The sequence below is a fragment of the Diachasmimorpha longicaudata genome, chromosome 1, assembly GCF_034640455.1.
Source record: "Diachasmimorpha longicaudata isolate KC_UGA_2023 chromosome 1, iyDiaLong2, whole genome shotgun sequence".
In the NCBI taxonomy this organism is placed as follows: Eukaryota; Metazoa; Arthropoda; class Insecta; order Hymenoptera; family Braconidae; genus Diachasmimorpha; species Diachasmimorpha longicaudata.
Window position 1 is genome coordinate 9,253,599 of NC_087225.1, and position 18,437 is coordinate 9,272,035.

Here is an 18,437-nt window from a genome sequence, read left to right on the forward strand (position 1 = left end):
AAAATTCCACGAGATATTCTTTCAAATTTCTTTCTCCTAAAAAACTTGCAATAAAAAGTAACCTGAAAAGTATGGAATAAAACTACATTTACATACTTGTTTGATTGATTCGTCTATTTCACGAGTGTAAAAACTACAGACAATGACTGAATATATACGCATATTCCGCTTCATCAGCTATAATAGTTGCGAGAATTGGGCAGACAACTCATGTGAGGACTCACTGCATTATAGCTGATGGAAATTCAGTTACACCGGCTATTTACAACGCTAATAAATGTCAAATAAAAAATCATAACTGCATATGAAACACTGGAATAATCATGGCAATGTATCTCACAGGAGAAGATATTATTCCTTGTTAGACAATTATTCGAGTTCATTCAACACTAATAATCATATAAACTAATAGTTAAAGAAAAGCGAGATTGCTATGCGTGCGGTAATGAAGTCATAAAACGTTATAAGTTGAATTTTGTTTCCATTAAACCTTTGTACGCAGCGAAATTTTTCCCAAAAAAATTTCCCAGTTACAATAAATTGCTCTTAGTAAGTTCTTGATCACATTCATCAATTACATAATTTAATATTTGTTATCAATTATGAATTTTAGTTTGCTAAGTAGTTCAAGGGAAACATTCCATTTTAATTCAACTTTTTATAACAAATACTTTATCACCCCATCACTATTGCAATCTCCTCTTCAGAAATTTTCTTATTGCTTCCAAATTAAGGAAAAAACCCTCAATAACCCCTTCTCACTCTGACTTTTTTGCATGAGATGCAATTGGTAACATCTCGTTTCTCAGATTCTGATGAATGTTTAATGTTCCCCATAAAAAATTGGAGAGAGCCACCAGTGGATGATGTCACCTCTTGGCATGGATAAAACCAGACGGGAATCTCTTTAAGATAATGAAAAAACTAAAAAATATAAATGAATAATGCGATCGAACAATCGTTAAAATTAAAAACAAATAATTCCAAAATATTTTTAATGTAAAAAGTCCCCAAAACTACGCATGAGAATAATTTTTTTCAATGAAATGTCCTTCATCTGTTGATTTGATGACACAAACTTTCGCGTGTTCGTACAAAGACAGATAGTAAACATAAAAAATCAACATAGAAATCATGTGTCACTAGTGTAACTGAGTGAATTAATGCTTGGAAGAAAGTTTTCGAAACCGTGTCCCTGTCCCTGCCCCGTGGTGCTTGGCAATGACCATCTTGGACTGACAAGTTCAGAGCCTTGATGTATATACATCAACACTTCTCTGATGATTAAGAGAAGCCAGGGGCATCTCCATAACTTTGTGAAGTTTATCCTCATTGCGGCTAACTCCAGGGCCTTTGCCAGTGTGGAGCATGCGTAGTTTTCTTTGGGCAATACATTGCTTGCAGCCTGCTGCAAGAGAACAACTGTTGTTCTAAACGTGACAGCTGTCATGGGGAGTGAGGTATTTCTCAGATTGCTAGTTCTATTGGGAGTAGTCCCACAGCCTGAACCATAGCCATTTGAGGATATTTGTTTAGGCACTGGAGCACACCAAATAGAGGGGGAACATGTCCTTGAGCGTCATCATCGTTAGGAGACGCATTTTTCTCCAAGCGACTAGTTATCAACTCTGCGTTGCTCATTGCTGCATCAAGACATATCCTCTTCTCTCATATTGAACAATAGATTAGATCTCTAGTTTATATTCTCTCTTTCCATAGAAGTGGTTCGGTTTTAAAAAACTACTAAAATAAAAGGAAAAGTAATTCTCATATGCGTTCAATCCAAAAAATACAAAAAATATGTATACAGATTCATTTTTCCGATTAAATGTGTGCAACTCTTATTTTAATTGCATAAATTTCAACATTCTCGCAAACAAAAATGGTAAAGATGAAGACTCAACGAACAACCTTTAATTACTACTCAAATCTAGCGAATCAATGCTTGCGAGAAGGTCCTTGACATCATCTTGTACCTGGTCAGTGGTACTTGACAAGGATAGCCTTGAGCAGAAAGAGCTCAGAGCCTCAATTTGTACACCGACGTCCTTTTGTTGCTGAAGATAAGCCAAAAGCATTTCTACAATTTTGTGGACTTCCTCCTTAACTCGGCTGATTTCAGAGCCTTTGCAGTTTTGAAGCATTCGTAGCTTTGTTTGAGCAAGTTGAAGAGGATTGTATCCATGACGATCAAAGGATAATACATTAGTTCCAGCCTTCAACAAGAGAACAACTACTGATATTTTCGAAGTGACAGCTGCCAGATGCAACGGAGTATTTCCCAGGGTGTCAATTTTGTTAGGATCAGCCCCATAATCCAAGAGTATCTTGACGATGTCTGTGTAACCACTGGAGCATGCCAAGTGGAGAGGAGATCGTCCTTGGGCATCAGCATTGTTGGGGGAGACTCCTTTTGCCAGGAGAGCTGTTATCAATTCTATGTTGTTCGTAGCAGCCGCAAGACGCATCTTTTTCTCCCGCAATGAACAATGAAATGGATCTCCAGCTTGTCTTCTTTCTCGCCTAATGTATGCCTCCCTTCCACTCTTATAGAATTTATGTAAATGAAGTTTGATGGCAGGAAAGGATTTTGGAAAGACGGATAAGCTACTGACGCGTTCTGAAAAAAAAACAGGAGATTAACAGATTGTTTATTTGGCTATGGCGTAAGAGAAAATTTCAAGAGACGTCAAGGTCCATGTCAAGTGGTACGTAAAAGTTTGTGTCTTTTGTGGTAAACTTCCATTTACACTAGAAAGCATGAAGTTGAAACTCCAAATTGTTTGCAATCGGCTCAGGCTCCGTATCTTAGGAAAACATCAATGAAGGTTTTCATCATTGTTTCTATGGTTTAAATAAAGAAGGCAAACTAATTAAGGTTTTTTCATTACTGTGCTATTAGTACCCAATTGCTGTAAATCTCGGGCGTAAATTGACTGTCATTGAAACTTTGAAATAATCAAACGATCACAGGAATATTCAAAAACGAATTCAGAAAAAAATCCATAAATAACCAATATTCACAACAATAAAAACTGCAAGGAAATTCTAAACGTTGACGTACTCTTGATTTTTTTCTTAAAATCATATGATAAGTCTATGTGTGGAGGTTAGTGTTATTAAAGAATATATTGTACCTTCCACAATATTTTTACAGAGCGATTTGTTATCACCTCTTAGCGTAGATTCTGGCAAACAAAATTCTGGAGTCTGAAACACGAGAATAAGAAAGATTGTGACATGAACTTATTTATATGATTTAATTATTGCAATGAGCAATACTGGGAGAAAATAAGACAAATGGTAAGAATTATATGTTGCGTTAAGACCAAATGATCTAAATAAAGAGAAACTCTATGCAACAATTCATGGATAACTTTTCAAGGTGTACGAAATTCCGTCAGAAAACCATTTGACAATTGCTAAGGGATTGCTTAATGATTTAATCATCAAATTACCCGATCAAAATGAAGAGATAATGAGCCTGATCTCTGTGTGACACATTCAATAGTGGTGGGTATAGTTTGTTCATTGTGCATCTCCACAATCTCCAACTGTTTTCCATTATCTTCAGGGCGATTATTGATGATCAGCATATTCTTCTCCTTATTCACTTCGATAATTCGTCCTCGTTTAACTGAATTTGTGGATGGGGGTGCGAACAATAATTGTCCCTCCGCTTGACCACTGTCGTTAGAATCATTGCCAGTGTCAACGCCAGAATCCACAGAAGTCATTCTTACGACTTGTCACTAATATTTTATCAACTTATTTTTACAGCGAATTAAATGCTTCAACAATGATCAAGCAATTCGTTAATGACTTCTCATTCGCGAATTCAAGGCAAACCGTTGATGATGTGAATTAGATTGTAGAATTTCGTGAAAACATAACCTTATGTTTATGTATAACTTGACAGGAGTGTTTTCTTCTGACCTTCTTTTGATTCGTATGTAGATAACCGACAGGTGATTGCTTTTCGCGAAGTGAACTAATTCTATGGTCTGCAGTACGTTTACACCCGTTCGTAGTGATCTCAAAATGTTTCACTAGTTTCACATTAAATTTTAGATAAGTTATAAAAATCAAATATGAGTTTGGCGGAGAGATTAGTAAAATTGAAGATTATTTAATAGTTTCACTCCCTATCGATATAGAATCGTTTGTAGTTCAATAATCTGTTTGTCTAATTTATTCGTTAGTGGAATATGTAGCACAGAGAGGTCACCTCTTACAGATACCCTGTAGTCGTGAGGGTTCCGCCTGTCGTACAGAGAGGTCACTATTTCCATTATTTATTTAAAAAACAATGAAAAACTAACCAAACATCCTGAGTTCAGTGGAAACGAGTACAAAACTTGTACAAACGATAGAATTAATTCATTTCGTGAAATGCAACCACCTATCGGTTGTCTACGTACGGAGCAAACATTGAAATCACTGGGGCATACTCAATGGCGAGTGTTTCATGAGCTCATTAAGTAATTATAATGAGGCAACACTCATTAAAAAACTTTTCAAAAGAACTTGAAAATGCGGAATAAATCCTTGAACCTCTGGTGCCCATCTCATGATGAAATTTCATCAATTGGAGGTTTTTTATGTTTTATATTGTGATGATCTTGGGAATGAAAAATTCCAAGGGAGCATGTCATATCTCCAAAAGTCTTTTAACATTTGTGTCAGGATTGCCAAGCCACAAATAATTACGTGATAAGAGGCACGAAAAATCAACTTGTAATTGCATTCGATTACACTCCTTTTATTTCCTCTCAACGGACGAATCTCCTAGTAATATTTGCAATGTTACACAATACCATCTGGAGACATTATAGCCAGCCATATTCTCATAAAACCGGAAAGAACATTGATAACAACAGTCTGTAGGTCACCAGTCACCGAGCAACATCCCACAACGCATTTACGCAAGAGAATCACCAATAATGAATATTTCGTTTGAGGGGAAGAGAATATTGGTCACTGGTGCAGGTCAAGGTACTCAATACATCACTATATTATCTTGTTAAGGTTCTGGCACCCCTCGGTATAATGAAATGGTTAATTCGTATTCCAATTTGAGTCTATTAAATCTCTTCATATTCTGATTGTCTTTAAGTGTTTTCATTTTCTCAATATGTCCACAAATTAGAATTATTGTTGAACTTTAAAACTATTAGTTCATTGATATCACTCTCAATCTTTCCATTAGTCTTTCTTTATGAGTTTAAATTGGACAATTTCATTACATTACATTGATAAAGAAAATACAATTGTCTGTTTATTTTTACACGAACTAAAGGAATCGGTAGGGATCTTTGCCTGCGTCTGTCCAAGTACAAAGCCACAGTCATAGGAATATCTCGAACCAAGAAACATCTGGACACTTTGAAAATTGAAGACCCCAAGATAATCCCATTGGCAGTGGATCTGAGAGATTGGGATGCGACAAGAGACGCCGTGAGTAGCATTCTACCGATCGACATGGTCGTCAATAACGCCGGTGTTGCAACCCTGGCCCCATTTCTACAACTCACACAGGCGGATTTTGATCTCACCATGGATGTGAATGTCAAAGCGGTTTTCAATGTCTCGCAAATAGTCGCTGAGGACATGATTAAACGAAATTACGGAGGGACTATTGTCAATGTTTCCTCACAGGCTAGCCAGGCTGCCATCAAGGATCATGCAGTTTACTGTGCATCGAAAGGTGCTCTTGACATGCTCACAAAGTAATTAATCATTCTTTTGAGCAATTTAAATCGAGCGAGGGCAGTTCAACGCGTTATTTCAAGGGTCTCTCTTACCTGGCGATAATCGTGAAATTTTTAAGTCCCCCGAGGGTTCCCTAAGAAAAATATAAACAACGTACGACATATGCATAAATTAGAATTTAACTTTTCAAATTTCAACGCGACACCGTTCACTACAAATTGACTAACAAAAGATGAAATGCGTTATGATTGCAAATAGCAACTTTTTTATTATAGAACGATGGCATTGGAATTGGGCCCACATAAAATTCGAGTTAATAGTGTGAATCCAACAGTAGTTATGACGGCAATGGGAAAACTTGGCTGGGAGGATCCAAAGAAGGCGAGAGCTATGATAGAAAAAATTCCTCTCGGCAGATTCGCTGGTAAACACTAAAGATCACTAAACAGAGATATCAATACATTCAGAAAAATTAAGCCTCTTTGACACGTTAATGATATCATATATTGGTATGCTGTTTTTTTGTCATTACAGAGGTTGACGAAGTCATAGACGCAATTGTTTACTTGTTGAGTGATCGGAGTAGCATGATAACAGGAACCATGCTCCCTGTGGACGGTGGATTTCTCGCGACATAGTCATTTTTGACTGCTCGCTTGGCATAAAGTGAATGTCAAAGTGATGTAATAATTCCAAACGAATTGATAATTATCTCAATGAATAAATGAATGAAAAATAGTGGAAAAACTCGCCGACTTTGCGAGAAAATAACAGCGACGTTTTCCCCTTTTGTATGCCCTATCTTTGATATTATCCACAAAGTCGAATTCTCCATTCTACCTTTCCTTTTTCATTTGTTGAGCTGCTTTGTACATCTGAGGAGAGTAATAACGGTTGCAACCCCTCGACCGCATTTATACTTTCATAATAATAAATTTATTTTCCTCTTCACACTTACGACTTTCTCGTATTATAACACCCCCGAATTCATTCAAAAAAACAACAACAAACACCCGCGTCTCAAAACAGCGCATTAAATGCCATCTTGTGTCTTTAACATCGCGTCGACAACGATGGAACCTTTAAAACACAAGCCCCATACCACTTTTTCCGCACTTGTGTCTACACCTCTGTTGGCCATATTGCCAGAAAGTCCGTTTCAACGATATTTAGCTTTCTCAATACAGAAAGGGATAAATTAAAAATGAAAAATACCTCAATTCTGATTCTATATTGTACACAAAAAGTTTACAATTCTGTGTTCATGCTCATCTTGCCACATTCGTTCCGCTTTACATTTTTTTATACCGCCCTCATATGCTCATACACTCAATTATTTCAATAATCATTCCACTCGAATTACGATATAAAGTCTTAATCGATTATCGTTATTGTAAATCGTATATAATATGTACAAATCGTGTGATGCGCCACAACGATTATCATCCAATTACCAAAAATCGTATTTATCATTGCATCGTTAGTAATTTTTTTTGCGTCGGCAGATGCTACGACAATTCTCACTCACTCACATCTGTTTTATTATCAACATATTTTTGCTAGTAGGCCAGCAAAGGCCTTATCCAAACGCACACAAGTGCAATACCTATATATGATTAACGGATAATAAAAAAACATTCGGATTATCTACGAAATAATGAAAAAAATCCAGTAGCAAATAAAAATCTAAGGAATACGAAATTAGTTCGGAATTTAAACCATGGTGTGCCGATATCGAGGATGCATGTGTGAGAGGAAGGGATCAAATTCTCCGGATCGAATGTGAAATAATGAATTTCTCCTATAAAATAATTCATGGAACTGACTAAAATTAATGATCAGTTGGAAGGTCAGAAAAAAAATCCGGAAATTCTTGATTCATTATTTTGCAAATACTTTGAAGTTTGCAAAAAAAATATTTTTTAAAGCTTAGAAAAGTCTTTAAAAAATATTCTTTTCACATTTCCCTTCAAATTTGGCCGTTCCTGAGATCCTCCCAAAATTATCTTTATGATTAGTTTCAAATTCATATCACTACCCCGTTGATTTTAATCACATGAGAATAATTTAAATAGCCGATGAGGCCCTTCAACAATTCATCAAAATTGGAATAACCGTGGGGAAGGAGAGAATCCCTTTTTCTATAATTGTAAAAAATTCTGGCAGTGTGTATTTTATTTTCGTTCTCGTCTTGAAAGAATTGGAACGTACGATGACCATCGATACAGAAAAAAGTAATATACAAAAATCAAATAAATATTCTAAATGATAGTAGTAACAGAAGAGAAAAATGTGAGTTTTAGTGTAGAGTATATAATTCAATCTTAAAGCGTTAGAGAAGCATTTATGAAATATCGTGTAAATATGGAGATTTCAATCTTCGATAACTCACAATTGTCTGAGTGAAATATCCCAAATTTAGGTGCTATTTTGAAGCCTCTTTATTGCCCTTAAAAATAAGATGAGGCTTGCAAAAATCGTACCATTTGCTTCGGAGATATTGAAGATTGAATCCATTTTACCAAAACCCACCCCTGAGGACGAAGCGGTAACAGGATCACGAGTTTTATTACATCAGTTACAAATAGCAAATTATTGATTATGATATTTTGCAGACGAGACACTCTTTCAACGCCAAGAATAATCGATCACTGGATATACACATCCAATAACGTTTTATCAGCAACTTGTAGCCAATTTCATCATACTATCAACAACATTTACGTAAGCAAATGTTCATCTATCATCAAATTATACAAAAATTGCAAACGTCAATACACGAGTTTCTTTCGAATGAATTCTGCCTGGAAGTCGTGAAATGTGAGAACTATCTCGAGAATAAGTTCAGAACCTTTAGTTTATAACGAAAAAAAGTCAATGACGTTCGTTATTATTTCTGTTGATTTTAATCCAAAGACATTTGCCCGTTCACTTCTCTCGATTCCACGACTCGACTCTTAAAAATTCTCAATCCCATTTGAGAAAAATCATTAGCAAAGGCTGGGGGATAGTCTGACGTGCTTCACATCCATGAAAAATGATTAATTAATGATCCCATAGTTTAAGAAACATATAATAGTCATTAGGGTGTAGTAAATATTGAATTTACGAATAATTAATTAATTTCACATTATGCACTCACCCATATCATACGCATGTACACAGTCTTCCATGCACAGTAGATATTCACAATAGTTTTTATTAATTAAATTAATGATTAATCACGAACAAATTGATAAAATCAATCATCAGATTTTTCAAATGATAACGGATACTATTGTTTACGAGTTTGATGAGCACTCGTTGAAGATGACTGTCGATTTCCACTAGACGTTTGATTAATTTGTCGATTCACTTGTTGCGTTGAACGTTTGCCTAGCTGAGCTTCCTTGGGGTCAAACCCCTCACTATGTCGCTTCCAAAACAAAAGATACACAAACGGCCACATTAGGCGTTTCATTGTACTTCTTTATTGAACTTTTTGATTTTTTTTGTTTTCATTAAGTTTCTCAATTCTGGATGAGGGGTCCTCTCTACCGTGGCACAGGAACCATTTTCTTTCGAATCCTTCTGTGTATTGTTTATTTATTTTTCATCATTAATCAATCAACAATGAAGCATTTGTCTTTATTGTTCTGTTGTTTTTTCATGTTCTGTTTGTTTTGTTTTTTTGTTTTGTTGTTTTATTTATTCTCGATTTATTCTATTTGATCAATAGATTTTGCCCCTAGTCTTATACACTACTCGATTACTAGATTTTTTTTATTCACGGTAGTATCAGTTTACCTGAAAAATCAACGCAGAAACAGAAATAATGGAGTGGATTTTTTTGTCAAATTCATTTCATGTCTGACGACACGTCCCTGGCATGCAATAAAAACGTTAAATTACAGTACTATGGTTTTTAGAATTTTGAATTTTAGATAGTGTTTGGAATAATGGTAGAATAATTGATTATCAGTCGCTTTGGAATTATTATTTGTTTAGGTTTCATAACGACAGTTCATACCGCACCATGCCACGGTATAGTGACACCATACCCCAGTGTAAAGCTATGATTTTATTATTATTATGATTTTGTAATGTTTTGTGATGTTTTATTAGACTCCAATGAACCACGAAAACCCAGTACCAGTGTGTTGTTTTTAGGGTGCTGTACGTGAAGGGAATTATGGTGAAATTGCATTTTTAAAAAGAACACTTTTCGTAAACCATTTTCAAATTTTTTTCATTTTCGGTCTGCTTAAAGATTCACGGCACAATGTTTTTCTTTCATTTGATTAGTTTCTTTACCCTCATCAATTTTAAAAGCAGCTCAATAACTACACAAAAATGAAATAATTTAAAAATTCACAAAAATCGCCCCTAGAATATCCCTAGATATTTTATGACAACGACGATAACTTTAGAAACCCCAACGATTTTCACCTTATAATTCGCTCCACGTAATCTATGTGATATCATGTAGAGTAACTCACTTTGATTTTGTCAAATCAACTATCGCTGGCGTAGGTGCAGGATTACGTAGGCCTCGCATGCTGACCCGTCGTTTCTCATGACCGTCTGCAGTAGTGGCTGAAAAATATTGTCCACATAAACCACTCATAATGAAGTAATCTCAATCATCATTACAGGAAAAACAAGAGGAAAGAATGCACAATAAGTGATCTTTTTTTTCTCAAAACTGAGAGGTTTGAAGACTACTCATTTTCCTCTTTCCTCGGAAAGCCGAGCATGAAAAATCAAGACTTTTAATTCATTAATCAACATTCGTGCCATGAAAATTGATTTCATCTGATGATCATTCAAGGGTCTTAGTCATGCGGTACTGACGGATTAAGCAGTTCAGTAAAATCTGTCACTTATTTAAAGTTTCACAAAAATCCTGATATTATTCTGGATGAATACCCACCGGTGCAACTATCAAATCACCACTTTTAATTTTATGATCGAGGAAATTTGGTGAAAATTCACGTTACTGACGAGGCTCTCTAAGAATATGTATTTGCTAACGAAGGAGTGAAATGCGATGAGTTCAACAATTCCGATTTTATTAATTGGCAAATATTTTGAGAACTAATTTTATAAATATCTCAATCTTGGGGTGACACAGGAACTGTAAGTTTTAACTAAAGTTATTCGAATGTTGACTAAATAATATACATTTCTCATAATTAGATATCGGAATTGTGGGTATCAGAAAAAAACATCAGGGAGCATATTTTACAGGTAATATCATGCTTTAAAAAATTTCTCATGACATTTTCCTGTATACCAACTCCCTCGCCATATATACGTAACAAACTATACACAAAAATAAAATAATTAACAACTTCACTACAAAATTCTAATTGTTAATGAGCAAATGAGATAATTTTTCACGCTTGGCTATGGAAATGACACCAAAATGGATGAACAACAATCAATTCAAATTATTATAGGGAAAAAATTATGTAAGCAGAATGAAACGACATAACCACCGAAAGAACCGAAATTCCAAAACAAAAAGTTCACAAAAATTGGTTACTCTATGAAACCTTTGGTTGTTAATCCATCTATGTCTCAAATGATTTGCATTTCAATGTAGTACACGATATAAGGGTTTTTCCATTCAAGCCAAGTGAGAAAAATTGAACCAAGGATGTTAGAAACCATCACAATATTATTTTTAATAATTCATGGTGTGCAGAGAGAAATAAAATTAGACCAGTCCTTGAATGGAAAAACATTTATTTCTATAATTCATTTGTCTAATGAACTTTATAATTAATCAATAAATTGATAAAATAAAAGGAGAAAAAAATCTTCCTAATTAAGTTTACATTTATCAAATGGCATAAGATGTCCATAAAATAGGGGACATTTGATAGATAAATTCAGAAAAAATTTAGAACTGTGAGAAAACTGGTGAAATGTAAACATTTTCTGTTTCATTGGATCTATAAAACCCGTCTTACAGTGTATTAAGGCACTTGATAATCATCTGTGAATCTCAGAAATACAGTAAAGCCCAACAGGATTCCGTAAAAGCACGATTTGGAAACAAATATATGAAAAAAAAAAAAAAAAAAAAAGAAAATGATCATCATTTCACCAGAATCCTCATCTCCTTATACGACGCACACTAGAGTCTTTAAATTACCAGTTAAATCGTGTAAATATGTATAAAAAGTGTGAACACAGGGACTGAAACTCATCATAATTCCCAGAAACGTAAATTAATCCATTAAAAAAAATGAGAATATCAAAATTTTCGCAGTCTCAAGTTTAAAATAACGAATGAGTGACTGTATCGATCAGTCTCATCGCCAATCTCAATAAAAAATACTCAATGATTTCGAAATGATTGCTAGTCAGTCGTAGGTAATGAATCGTGTCAGTTGTGCTTCATTTATAATCGTTTAACATACGTTTACCTAAGATATTCTACCATCTATTGTACGTATTAATCTTATAATTTGGTATAAGTCGCGAACTGCATTGACTTTAAATCGTAGGAACATATAGGTATTGAGTGATAATAAGTAAAATTGGTATGACAACTGGTCTATTATTCAAAAATTAGGAAATAAGTGGACAAAACCGAGAATTAATCGTTACTCAATTATCCAAATCCTGATAACGCGGGATATTACGATAAAATACCACAAGATATTTTTTCGAAGCGAATGCAAAGTTCGTGAAAAAAGGCCATTTGCTTCAACCAAAAAATTCGACCCTTCAAAATTTTTTTTTAACCTGCACCCTTGAAAATGCTAGTCGTCTCGTCAAATTGTCCTCAACCGATCTCCAGAAATCCCTGTGGAAGACTCCATTATCTCCAATCTCCCCACCCTGACGAGATTAGAAAACACTAGTCTCAATTAATTGTAAAATTTTTTTCGGAAAATAAGTAACGGTGGTAAGAGACTACTTTCCCTTCAAGAAAATTCAGATGCAAATGCAAACGAATAGATCCAGGAGAATTCCCTTGATGATATCAAGATTTCCCTGAGGCTGGAGATCCCTATAGTATTCCACTCTTTTTCCCCCTTCAACTCCTCGATTAACCCAGCCACCCTTTATGTCTCCCCCGCCCCAGCTCTCAGTCTGCTTAACATTCTGCAGATAAAGTCTTCCGAAATGACTGATGGAGTAGCCAATCTCCAGGCTATCCTTATTGGCACTAGTATCAAGTGAATCATGTTCAGTCGATCTTTCAAATTTATCAATCGGTGAAGGATCGCAGTAGGATTTATTAATTCCAAACAGATCCTTCAGAAGCTCTTCTTCATCTTCTCCTTCTTTTTCATTATCAGGCGTGATCTGCTGCCTTCTTTTGTCAAAAAAATCGCCCTTTGGTAGTTCAAAGAAATGCATCTGTTTTTCCTGATTTTTCCTCAGGAAATATTCGTCAGACTTCTCCTGAAGATACTCCTGTTCTCTCCGAGAATCTGGGGGACTCCCCTCCTTCCTCTCTCTGGGTAAAAAATGAAGGGAACGTCCAATGCGATGAAATATGTTTGTTCTCTTTCGCTTAGTGGTTGAATCCACGGTCCTGTAGGATTTATTACGTGCAAAGTATCCTGGGCTGGGATTTTTTTGGAGTTCATCGAGACTCTTTACTTCCTTGGTAGGCCAGTCTGAGGTGCTGTCTAGGGACTCCAGACTCTTACAACCTTTTGATTTGGTTTGAATGGGGCTTTTTTTAAAAATCTCACCCTCGAGTTCAGTGAATTCTACATTTTCCGGTTTTTCAATCCCTTTGATCTCGTCAGGACCGTAGAAACTAGTCAACGTTGTGTCAACAATATCGTTTGGCGAAATATCTGATTTATAATAGCTCTCATCCACCGTTACTTTGTCCTTCGAATTTAAATTTTTCTCAGTTTTATGCCCATGAAAAAAATAACTCTGTTTGTCAATACGACGTGTTTCCGCGTTATCATTGGGTAAACGTTTTATAAATGTTTGATAGTAATTGTGTGAACGTTGAGAATTGTAATTCATGTGTTCCCTATGTTTGTCAATTTGTCCAATACAAATACCGGATATATCAAGATTGTCAGGGGTTGATTGGGCTTGAGATGGTTGGGTGAGCTTGAATGTGTTGAATTTGTATTGTCGTTCTGGTGTTAGTGATTGTCCCAGTGGTAAACCACCACCATGACCACTAGGACCACTTGCTGGTTTTGATGACACGTGCTTAACTGGTGTCAGCTGCTGATGGCTAGAGGACAACTTTTGGTAGAATTGTATTTTACCTTGGAGATCATTCTTATCTGGGGAGTCCTCCTGATCAGTCTCGTGCTTCTGACGACGCCCTGATGTGCTTACTGTTGCACCTGCTGTGCCTGAAGCGTTTGCGAGGCATTGGCGAGTGTACATTCTGAAAAAGGGTTTTTTTTCGATTTTGAGAATAATCAGGATAGTTTTGGTAATCCTTATATCTCGATTGGATCTTTCGGAATTAAAAAAAAGGCCTTGAAAAATTTCTATTTAATGAGAGCAAGGGAGAAGTTTCATGTTTCGAATAGATCTTAATTTATTATCTTGAATTAGAGTTCCCCTTTTAATTCATTCGATTTCCTGAATAATCATTTTGTTTTCTCCACATAAGTTGGAATCGAAAAAAAAAATTCAATTTTCTATAGCTTCTCATTCACAAAGATCTTAGAATCTACAGAACAATAAAGGGTATCTCAATTTTAGTTTAGAGGTCGGGAAAGTTATTTTCTTGTTAATGAGATAAACTACTGACCTTGATGGATGCTCTTGTTCATTATTCGTACCAGATGACAGAGGAATATTAGCTGGCTGTGAGTGTGTTGGTACTTGCTGAGCTCCTGGCAATGCCTGTTGTCTGGCATTACCAAATTTGAGCAGATTCCAGTCAAATACATAGTCGTAAGTGAAGGTCTCGTGGTGGAAAAGAGCACGGAGCAATTGTCGTAAGTATGAATAATCCGGCCTCTCCTCGAAACGTATTTGTCGACAGTATCTTAGGTACTTCGCAAATTCAACTTTAAATAAACATAAAGTATTAATGATTTCCTCATTCATGATGAAACAGTTCTAAACTAATGAACTTGGCATTTACAGTTCATTGAACAGTGCGAATAAACGACCTTTATTTAAAAAATACTCCGGAAGAAATTCAATATGCAGAAGTAATGATAAACCTTAACATAACATAATGGAATAATTTTTCCATTGTAGACTTTTAGTCTCATGTTTTTACTGTTTATTTTGTACTTGCATTTGTACAAGTCATTGCCATCGATTGAATTGTTGCTTCGACAAGATGCTAATTGACATTTGATATTGAACCACAGCCGTGAGATTCTAATGATTTCCTCATGTCATAAAGCCATAAAAAACTAATTTCAACGTTTATAGTTAATTAAAGAGTGTCAACAAACTCTTATTATTGAAAATTTTTTCTTGACGAAACTCATTGCGCAGAAGAGTTGATAATGCACGTTAAATGTCCAGGCTTTTATTATCAATTTTTTCACTTGAATTAGTGTGTCATGTGCATTGATTGTAGTTGATGAAAAAACAATGCCTTACCAGGGTATCCTTTGCAAAGATCGTCGATAGGGGTTGACATTTTCTTTTCCGATATCCGCTCGTACTTTTGCCTTTTAGTAGCAGCCTTCAGTCCTTGCCATGGTAAACTTCCGATGTTGAAGTACATAAAGACATAACCTAATGACTCGAGATCGTCTCTCCGGGATTGTTCAATTCCCATGTGTGTATTTATACTAGCGTATCTGCAATTTTTATTGTTCAATGGCAAACATTATTGTTTGAAGTATCGAATTATGTACTAGTTATTGAAATACTTTGACATTTATTTATACGGGAAAACGAGAGGGTTACTTTACTGGGTTTTGTCATCATCACCCATTTTTGTCATTTTGATTTTGATGAAAATAAGTGGTAAACAAGTGATTTTTACCTGGCAGTTCCCGTAAGATTTTTATTCTCTCGATACGGTATATGTCTGTGTGTACGACCATCCCGATACCTCTTGGCCAATCCAAAGTCTATAATATACACGAGATTACCCTTTTTTCCTAGTCCCATCAGAAAATTATCAGGCTTAATGTCACGGTGAATGAAGTGGCGACTGTGAATGAAGTCTGTTCTACTGATCTGTGAATAATCACAAAAATGATATTAAATACATGAGGGCTCAAAAAGTAGCAATGAACGTTCATGCGCTCAAGAATTAATTATCTTGAAATTTTCAGAATGGTTACGGAAAATAATTCATTCACGTACCATTTGGTCAGCAAGTAGAAGAACTGTTTTTAACGTAAATCTGCGCGAACAAAAATTGAATAGGTCTTCCAGTGAGGGTCCAAGTAGCTCCATAACCATCACATTGTAGTCACCTTCCGATCCGCACCATTTTATTGTCGGTATACCAACTAAAAATAATGATTTCAAATAATCATGATAATTGCGATTTGGGTAAGGCGAGTTCACTGGAACTATGTTATTATTACGTCTCACTCCATTGAAATTTGTCGCAGCTGTTTGAGAGATATATTACGAAATCCTGAACAATACGTAACTACGTCAAATGGAACATCTGAGTAGAATTTGTTAGAATTTAACGCTTCTCAACACAATTATAATTCTTCAATTGTGGAATTGATTTCATAACAAAATAGGTTGCAATGTTGATGAAGAAAAAATTCTTAATTCGGATTGATTTTGAGGACTTGAAATTTTTTAATGTAAAGTGAACACGATCAATCCCTAATAACATTTAAATCTCAAATTCAGTGGAAAGTAATAATTCTTCTAGTTCAGAATATCCCCAGATCCCTATGAAGAAAATCTCTGCAAATTGCCCCGTTCACTTTTGCTCTTTTCCGAACTCCTCATCATCTAGATCTTCATTCTTAATTGTCTCTGAAACATTCTACTGTATCTCTATCTGTATTTTGTATTTTGACAAGTGTCAAAATACTTCCTAAATTCAAACAGAAAAGTCAGAGATGTTCAATACTTCGCAAGATTACTATGGAACACTTACAGCATGAGTTGAAAAGTCATTAATGCACGGGGTAATCAATAATCAATATAAAACGCAAATGCCCTTGATCTTCAACTATCACGGACACTATCAACTCTATACGAAAACAACAAGATACCATTCACGTAATTCAGAACTTTGGCAAATGCTTTACAAAAAAGTTCCCTTCAGATCCCCATAGTCCTTCCCAAAAACCCATATTCTCATATAAAAATCTACATACCACCACCCTGCATCATCTTGTAGAACCTGGACTCTATGTGTAACTGAGGATGGCGTGTTTTTATGCATTCCAACTTGATGGCGACTTCTTCGCCCGTGGAGATGTTGGTGCCTGATATAATAACAAAGAAAAAGATTCATGACTCGTCTGTATCTTCTAGTACATGAGGTTGGGCTGAAGAGGGAGAGCGCGATTGGTGAGGGATGAAGAGAGGGAGAAGGAGATGGCAACAACGAAGAGCAATGGATGACCCATGGGTGCTACAAAATCACGGCAAAACAATAAATACATCTGAAGGCGGTGAAAAGGGATGTGGTATCCCTTGAAAATGCAGGATTTTATGATAACTCGAATCAATAAACAACAAAGACCTGAAGGCAAAATGTCGATGATTAATCGTGAAGAATTTTATGGAATTGCTCGTGATGGAGAATGGAAGGGGACGAATAAAGAAAGTCGTGAGAGCCCGTAATGAATAGGACAGGATGATGATTTGAAAAAGTCAACAATACCTAAATAAATATCTCCAAACGAACCACTCCCAATTTTCCGTCCGAGTCGGTATCTACTGCCGACGCGGAGTTCCATTCTGTTGCAGCCGTTGGCCGCGTGCTGGCCGGACAACGTGTGTGTATCTTGGTATTTCACTGTTTCTTGCAGAATTATAAGAAAAAAAAACAACTCCCCTCGTTTTTGCTCTAGCCTCGACGTATGAGTTTTCCTCGTTCTCTTCGAAAATCCTCGAGTCCTCGCGGTAAATAGTGTACAATTGTATAATCACAGGAATCAAATGATAAAAAGGGGGCGGAAGGAACAAAAAAAAGGGGGATTATTTATCAAAGAAAACTGCCTCAGAGACTCGGAGAATTTGCGATCTCCATGTTTGATCGCATTTCCGCTCGTCAACTCTCACACAGCCATCACTACACTTGTTTCCCCTCTTTCTGTATTCTTCTTTTTTTTTCGGGGATCTTTTATTCTACTCGCTGGTGAAATACCCAACTGTTTCGTTTCACGGGCCTCTGGGTACCTCTAGGCTCACTCCAATACACCCAAGTTTTACCTACCTAACCAGTATCTTGGCGCATCCCAAGGCTCTGACTCTATTTTCTCGGTTGGGAGGGCTGTGTATGTGTGTGTGTGCGTGTGTATGTAGTTGGCTTTTTGTTCGAGAGGGTTTAGGGAGTTGAGCAAAGAGGTTTGACTGAGTAGAGAGTTCAGGTGACTCGAAGCCAGCGCTAGTTCATTACCCCGACGCACTGACAGCACCATCGATTCTGACGACAGGGACAGAACTGATTATCCTACAGCGCCCGGATCTTCGGCGTTTTTAATTTTTTTCACCTCGACTAAGGGATGAAGGGGGTGTTGCCACATAGAGAATCTAATTTTTCGTCGAGCAGGGCTGGCCCTATTTATTAATGTTGATGAGAAACGAAGAGATTTGTTAATTATTGCGCGACAGCCCCC

The 18,437-nt window shown here is 36.1% G+C and overlaps 3 protein-coding genes across 8 annotated transcripts; 1 reads left to right on the forward strand and 2 right to left on the reverse strand.

Annotated features, from left to right (window-relative positions):
• Positions 1-93: 93 nt before the first annotated feature.
• Positions 94-4,225, reverse strand: LOC135163085 (ankyrin repeat domain-containing protein 54-like). Of its 3 annotated transcripts, none has more exons than XM_064122455.1 (4): positions 3,459-4,225; positions 3,138-3,210; positions 1,912-2,620; positions 94-1,740 (listed from the first exon to the last, which is right to left on the reverse strand). In XM_064122455.1, the coding sequence occupies exons 1-3, from the start codon at positions 3,735-3,737 to the stop codon at positions 1,914-1,916; spliced, it is 1,059 nt and encodes a 352-aa protein (XP_063978525.1). In that variant the 5' UTR covers positions 3,738-4,225; the 3' UTR covers positions 94-1,740; positions 1,912-1,913. The 3 variants fall into 3 exon arrangements, with proteins under 3 accessions (XP_063978525.1, XP_063978441.1, XP_063978361.1); XM_064122371.1 differs by having other exon boundaries at positions 94-1,743; XM_064122291.1 differs by having other exon boundaries at positions 94-2,620.
• Positions 4,226-4,797: 572 nt separating this feature from the next.
• On the forward strand, positions 4,798-6,663 carry LOC135164561 (L-xylulose reductase). The gene is made up of 4 exons (XM_064125063.1): positions 4,798-4,995; positions 5,300-5,729; positions 5,988-6,136; positions 6,247-6,663. The coding sequence occupies exons 1-4, from the start codon at positions 4,944-4,946 to the stop codon at positions 6,348-6,350; spliced, it is 735 nt and encodes a 244-aa protein (XP_063981133.1). The 5' UTR covers positions 4,798-4,943; the 3' UTR covers positions 6,351-6,663.
• Positions 6,664-6,924: 261 nt separating this feature from the next.
• Positions 6,925-18,083, reverse strand: LOC135161832 (casein kinase I-like). 4 transcript variants are annotated; one of them, XM_064119799.1, is made up of 9 exons: positions 17,480-18,083; positions 16,968-17,078; positions 15,982-16,130; positions 15,656-15,852; positions 15,265-15,467; positions 14,453-14,714; positions 13,956-14,080; positions 10,191-10,287; positions 6,925-9,130 (listed from the first exon to the last, which is right to left on the reverse strand). In XM_064119799.1, the coding sequence occupies exons 1-9, from the start codon at positions 17,553-17,555 to the stop codon at positions 9,088-9,090; spliced, it is 1,263 nt and encodes a 420-aa protein (XP_063975869.1). In that variant the 5' UTR covers positions 17,556-18,083; the 3' UTR covers positions 6,925-9,087. The 4 variants fall into 4 exon arrangements, with proteins under 4 accessions (XP_063975869.1, XP_063975950.1, XP_063976038.1 ...); XM_064119880.1 differs by having other exon boundaries at positions 6,925-9,127; positions 17,480-18,082; XM_064119968.1 differs by having other exon boundaries at positions 8,993-9,282; positions 17,480-18,082.
• Between the last annotated feature and the right edge of the window lie 354 nt (positions 18,084-18,437).